The following is a 6,497-nucleotide window of genomic DNA, read 5'->3' as shown; positions in this document are numbered from 1 at the left end:
CGCGAGAGCTCTCACCAAGACAATCCGACAGAAGACGCACAACACACACGCACACACACACACACACACGGGAAAGGAGGAGAAGCGAAGTGGGTCAAGGCCGTTCCATGACTATGCCAGAGCCCGGAATATACGGGACACTCGGAAGTTCCGCCTCCGTTTTAACAAAGTGTTGTTTTGGTGCAAACACCCCGTGCAAACAATCATAGGCCCATTATGTGTGTTTATTGTGTTGCTTTGCTGTGTGACGACAACCTTTAGAATGCCCATTAGACATTCAGTTTCAAAGCCAGCTTTGTCTCAGTGCTTTGTCAAAGTGCTTTAAGATAAACTGGTGCCTAAAGAAAATCGGGTTTTTATAGAATTACTAAATTTGGAAATGGGGTTTTAAAACACAAAATGTTAAGTCTGCAGACTTTGGGACTGGGTACGCCGGCCTTTAATTCCTTGAAGAGCAGCACACACAATGGCAAAATAACAGAAACAATGATTTTCCTGTTGTTATTACGGGCGCCTGGTGATTAAAGAATTCGGTCCACTTCCTATTTTAAATATGTATGGAAAAGGTAACCCATCTGTTGAAGCGATTAGAAAGAAACCCACCTCCTTTACATGAAACCTAACACTGTCGCAATTCCTTATTCTTAAAAGAGACGAGCGACTCATCGCGCTCGCGGGTTCCTGCTAAACTGTCGTAAGGCTAGTTTATTCAAACAGTGTAAATTTGACTCATCATGAGGGCTTATTATCATGTGTGATGTGTGTCTGTCTGGCGCTCACGGTCCCCGTAGTTTCCTGAAAGGGAGTGCCGGGGCAGGGCGTCCGCTCTAAGCACCTCCCCCTTGAGCCCTGCCCCGCACCGTGCCGGTCCCATTGATTCAACCTCCACACAAAGATACACACAGCCACGCGCGGACGGAACACGGACGGGAGCGTCGGACGGCTCTCTGCCTCCTTCAAACTGAAGTTCATCGGTCTCGTTCCGCGATTTGTGCTAAACACTGTATTCGTCATCTTTAACTTTGCCCCGGATAAACGACAAAATAGCGAAGTTTCCAAAGAAGGAAACGGTTTGGAGCAAGCTTGCAGCGCGTGCCATGGGAACTTCTCCTCATCTTTAATTATCTCGTGAATGGAAAACGTCCAAGCACGGGACGCCTGACTGCTTATGTTCTGCACACAAACCGTGGTCCTTTGATCGCGAAGAAACCGGAGTGACAGTTTTCGGGACAGGAGGGCGTCTGGAGATGGATGCTTTCTTTGTTGAGGTAGGACCGTCACCACTCGCTCACTCGTTCCGAGCCACCCCCTTGTTTTGCGGTGGGATATTGAAGCCTGTAATTATGCTCTGGTCTTTACACAGACTGTGCTTGTCTCTGGTTGGTTTAGAGTTTTATTTCGAGCAGGCGCAGGACGTTTCATATTACTTGATCAGCTCCGTCGGCTCGGTGGATCTCACGGCCCTGTCCATTGTGCTGCTGGGTCTGAAGGGAGTTGTGCGTTAATGCGTTTCCCAAACTTTCACACTCAGCAAATACGGGTGCGCACCGGGCTATTACTTCCTGTGTTCCGTAGGAACACATATTATCCTTAAGAGCACGTAGTTTAGCTTTCTGCGAACTCGAAGGTTAGGTTTACAAGGCCGGGGTCACAAGGAACCAAGGGCTTGGCGAGAGCGTGCAGATGTGCATCCTCTCACCGAGGAGCAGACGGCAGGCATCTCATCAGACTCAACGGAGAATGGCCTCAAAGACGCACGCGCCTGTCTTAGCCAGCTGAGAACAGCTCTAGTCGCCTAGTTTTGTACTTGCCACATAATTACTTAAGGGCTCTTTCATAAACATAATCTCTTTCAAAGACTTGTGCGTTCCTGGGCAAAGCAGTGATGCTTGCTGTCACTGATTTTGTATGTGTCCCTGTCTGTGGCCATAGGAAACCGTAGACTACAGACCCGTTCCATTCTGAGCTGTATGTCTCCGCCACATCCTCGGGAAGTCGTTGTCTCCGCGAGTGGCGACTGTGTACATGGCTTGTGGCGATGGCTTGTTGAATCATGAGCTCGAGCTCGCTCGCAGTGACATCACCACTATCTCGCTGTCTGAGCTCGTGGGGCTCTGGCGTGAACCCTAAATGAGCAGTGTGTCACGCAGAGTGTGAAAGCTTAACAACAACTCGCACTCCGGCCCTGGTTCAAAGCTTTGTTCGACACTCAGGCACCTTTGAAGTGGATCTGCTTGTGTGTGTGTGTTTAAGTGTGTGTTAGAGAGAGAGAGAGGGTTTATATCTGTTTTGGCTATCTGGTATGAGCCTTGAAATGTCGGGGCCCCTTTGTGTGTGTGTGTGTGTGTGTGTACTCATACTCTCTCTGACAGACAGCCTCTGACAGTCAAGCTCTCGATGGGAAATTCCTCCCTGGGCTGTGGGCCTATTCACCCCCTCGGAACCCTTTGCCCCTTTGCCCTATACACTAGTTTACACACACACACACACACACACACACACACACACACACACACACACACACACACACACACACAGCCACAGCCACACAGTACACATAGAGACCTGTGGCATGTGAGTCCTGACATCTAGTTTGGCAGCTGAGACAGGGTTCACACCTGGTTGTGTGTGTGTGCGCGTGTGTGTGTGTGTGTGTGTGTGTGTGTGTGTGTGTGTGAGTACCTCGTAGTGCTGCAGGCTGAGGGTAGCTCTGATCCCTCCTGTGGCTAGGGAGAGACGTCATCATCAGACTCCCAGAGTCCTCTGCTGCTGCTCCCTGCCAACCTCAGAGCTGTATGGACGACCGCCCACGTCAATTCATCATCAACATCTCACCACCACTTCAGTAATGCACTCCCTCCATTAGGACTTGTGTGTGTGTGTGTGTGTGTGTGTGTACATTTGTGTCCAGTCAGGAAGGGCACTGTCAGGCCGACTATTATGCTATGGAAGAAATCCCACATCAGCTGTCTGGGTTGGTCTTTTTAAAAGAGGTTGAAAAGCTGGAGAATGCGTTTGAGCAGCAAGGGCCATTCATAGCAAAGCGGTTCTAAGGGACATACTGTACATCTTTAATGATGCTGGCCCACTGCCTCTGTGTGTTTCTTATCTGTGTGTGCTTCTCTGTTTTGTTTGTTAAAGAGCACAAGCAGGCCCCATGCTGTGCGCTCATCAAGAGACAACTGATTAATCTGGAGCCCAACAGGTTGGGTGAGGATGGGAGGGAGGGAGGGAGGGAGGGAGGGAGAGGGAGAGAGCGAGAGAGAGAGAGGGGGGGTGGAGAGGAAGAGAGTAGAAGAGATATGATGTAAAGAAGTGGCAGAGAGATGAGGATTAAGGACGATGTGTGTGTGTGTGTGTGTGTGTGTGTGTGTGTGTGTGTGTGTGTGTGTGTGTGTGTGTGTGTGTGTCACTCCCGCCCCTACAGACAGGCTAGTGAGATAATCTAGACCCCTTGCTAGCACCCTCGCCTACCAATCCGACGTGCTGCAAGTTGTGGGTTCAAGTCTGGGCAAGTGCAGTGTGGTCAGTCTAACAAAACACAGTTAAACCTGGACTCAGACTCAGAACAGCACGAGGAGGAGGAGGAAGGTGAGGAGGAGGAGGAAGGTGAGGATCAGTAGCTCAGTAGGCCAACATCTGTCTCTTAATGTCCATCAGTATCATCCTCATCTGGATGGAGGCAGGGAGTGAGAGAGAGAGGTGCTGTAGGACAGAATGGATGGATGGATGGATGGATGGATGGAGGGATGGATGGATGGAGAGAAAGAGAACAGTGCTCAGTTCACAAGAAAACTCATTGCAAGTGTGCAGTCAGACCTGCCACTGGTCACATCAGTATTACCACTCAGGTGAGTTAAACACACACACACACACACACACACACTCACACAGAAATCACACTGTGAATAGGAGGTGTGTGAAGGACACTGAAAGTAAAGGACACTGATTGAAAGTGTACCCCAAAGCAGCAGTCTACAGATCTGTGTGTGTGTGTGTGTGAGAGAGAGAGAGAGAGAGAGAGAGCGAGCCCAAGTGTCTTTGTGTGCCTAATGTCATGTTTGGTGTGTGATTGTGTAATTTAGAGGTTATAGGAGATGAGAGAAAGTGAGATGATAGGGAGTGTGTGTGTGTTAGAGTGGCCCTGTGTGGTTGTGTGTGTGTGTGTGTGTGTGTGTTTGTGTGTGTGCTAGAGTAGTCCTGTGTGGTAGTGTGTGTGTGTGTGTGTGTGTGTGTGTGTGTGTGCTAGAGTGGTCCTGTGTGGTAGTGTGTGTGTGTGTGTGTGTGTGTGTGTGTGTGTGTGTGTGTGTGTGTGTGTGTGTGCTAGAGTGGCCCTGTGTGGTAGTGTGTGTGTGTGTGTGTGTGTGTGTGTGTGTGTGTGTGCTAGAGTGGCCCTGTGTGGTAGTGTGTCCTTTGCGGGCAGGTGCACTGAGCAGATTAATGTGTGTGTGGACCCTCCTTATTGCCGCTGGTCTCCGGGGGCTGTTCCTACCAATGACTCGCTCTGGCCAGAGGCTTGGTGTGTGTGCGCGTACACATGTGTGTTTGCGAGTGTGTGTGTGCGTGCATGTGTGTGTGCGTGTGCGTGCGTACATGCGTGCGTGCGTGGGTGTGTGTGTGTAGAGACACCTGATAGGCCTGACCTGTTTCTGCCTCTGAATGGAGAAGCTTGTTCTGGTGTGTTCTGTTCGGGGGCTCAGGCACCTTCAGTCACCAGCCACCAGTCAGCTTCCCTGCACTCTCCCCTCTCGCGCGTGCGTGTGTGTGTGTGCGTGTGTGTGTGTGCGCGTGTGTGTGTGTGTGTGTGTGTGTGTGTGTGATGTGGATCTCATAATATATATCAGATGAAGAAATGAGTATTGTATGTGTGTGTGTGTGTGTGTGTGTGCATGCTTGTGTGTGTAATTTGGATCAAATGTAAAGCATGTGTGTGTGTGAGATGTGTGGTTTATGCCCTGGAAAATGTTTAGCTCAATGATATTTGAGCTCAGTGTTATATCAAGCCCCACTCATTTCACGCTGCAGATCACTGTGTGTGTGTGTGTGTGTGTGTGTTTGCATTCTCATGGACAAGTGTTTATATTTTGGGAACTGTCCCCTTTTAAGAGTCAGGAATTCTATGCTTTAAAAGAACAGCAGCTGTTTAGGACAGTAAAAGCTGAGCTAGTCTTACTATCTTAACCTGTTAACACACACACACACACACAAACACACACACACACACACACACACACACACACACACACACATATGAGTGCACAAAAGCAACACTCAGGAATCTGCGTTTGCTCTCTTCTTGACTTTTTGCACTCTCTCTTTTCTCTCCTCTCCTCATATCCTTTCTTCTTTTCTCTCCTTCGTACCACGCCTTGTTTCATTCCCATTCTTCTTCATCTCTTCTTCTTCTCTCAGTCTGTCACTATCCGTCTTCTCTCCTCTCTTTTGTCCCCCTGTCTGGTCCTCTCTCAGCAGTGATGGGGTGATTGAATGGCCCCCTCCCTCTCCTCAGTGGTGCTGGTGATATTGAAAGTCTTTCTCTCTCATCAGCAGTGGGATTGAATGTTTTAGTTTGGTGCAAATTGAGCAGAGCCCATATCATGTTCTTCAGCAGAGCTCTCTCTCTCTCTCTCTCTCTCTCTCTCTCTCTCTCTATCTATCTTTTTCTCCCTCTCTCTCCCTCTCTCTCTCTCTCTCTCTCTCTCTCTCGCCCCCTCCCTCTCTTTTGATTTGTTTTGTTTTTAATATGAGGTTTGTGCGTCTGAGGAAATTATGTTGGTGCAGTTGTGTATGTATCCTCTGTCTCCATAGGAGATTACACTATGGTTTATTGACTGATTCAATAAACGAGTGTTAAACCTCTCTCAGAATCATTCTCTCCCTCTCTCTCCCTCCTTCTCTCTCTGCCCCCCCCCCTCTCTCTCCCTCCCCACTCCTGCAGTAGTGCTGGTGTAATGAAATGTTTGGCTGTGTTTATTAGGGCTGGGCCCGTGTTCTGTTCCTCAGCAGTGCTGCTGGTATTAGATGGGTGGTTCTGTTTGTTTTGGACCAGAGTCAGACTGTCCCATACTTTGGGCCTAGAGCATGTGTTCTGGTCTTCTGTTATTACCTGGTCTGGTGTTGTTCTATCTGTGGTGGTGTTCTGTCTGTGGTGGTGTTCTATCTGTGGTGGTGTTCTGGCAGTTCTGAGAGTCCTGGCCCGGGCCGTGTCCTTTGTGTCTGGGCCCAGTAGCTGGTTCCCACGTGCTGTTCTCTGGCTCTCTGGACGTGTGCCGTCAGGGTGCTGTATGGCTCTCTGGGCGTGTGCCGTCAGGGTGCTGTATGGGTCCCTGGGCGTGTGCCGTCAGGGTGCTGAATGGGTCACTGGGCGTGCTGTCCTTCAGCAGTGCAGCGCTGACATTGCTCAGCTGTTGGGTCAACACTGCTCCACTTCTCTGTGCTGCTCTGCAGGAAACCCTGCCTGCCTGTCTGTCTGTCTGCCTGCCTGCCTGTGTCTGTCT

At 49.8% G+C, this 6,497-nt stretch overlaps 1 protein-coding gene across 1 annotated transcript in view; it reads left to right on the top strand.

Annotated features, from left to right (window-relative positions):
- The first annotated feature begins 891 nt into the window (after positions 1-891).
- Positions 892-6,497, top strand: part of LOC121695711 (unconventional myosin-X-like) — a 101,845-nt gene continuing 96,239 nt past the window's right edge. The window contains 1 exon segment of the mRNA XM_042076791.1: positions 892-1,268. Coding sequence (XP_041932725.1) covers positions 1,248-1,268 — 21 coding nt within the window. The 5' untranslated portion in view covers positions 892-1,247.

Source organism: Alosa sapidissima, chromosome 2 (genome assembly GCF_018492685.1).
Source record: "Alosa sapidissima isolate fAloSap1 chromosome 2, fAloSap1.pri, whole genome shotgun sequence".
In the NCBI taxonomy this organism is placed as follows: Eukaryota; Metazoa; Chordata; class Actinopteri; order Clupeiformes; family Clupeidae; genus Alosa; species Alosa sapidissima.
The sequence above is the reverse complement of the archived record's forward strand: the minus strand, read 5'-3'. Positions and strand labels throughout refer to the sequence as shown.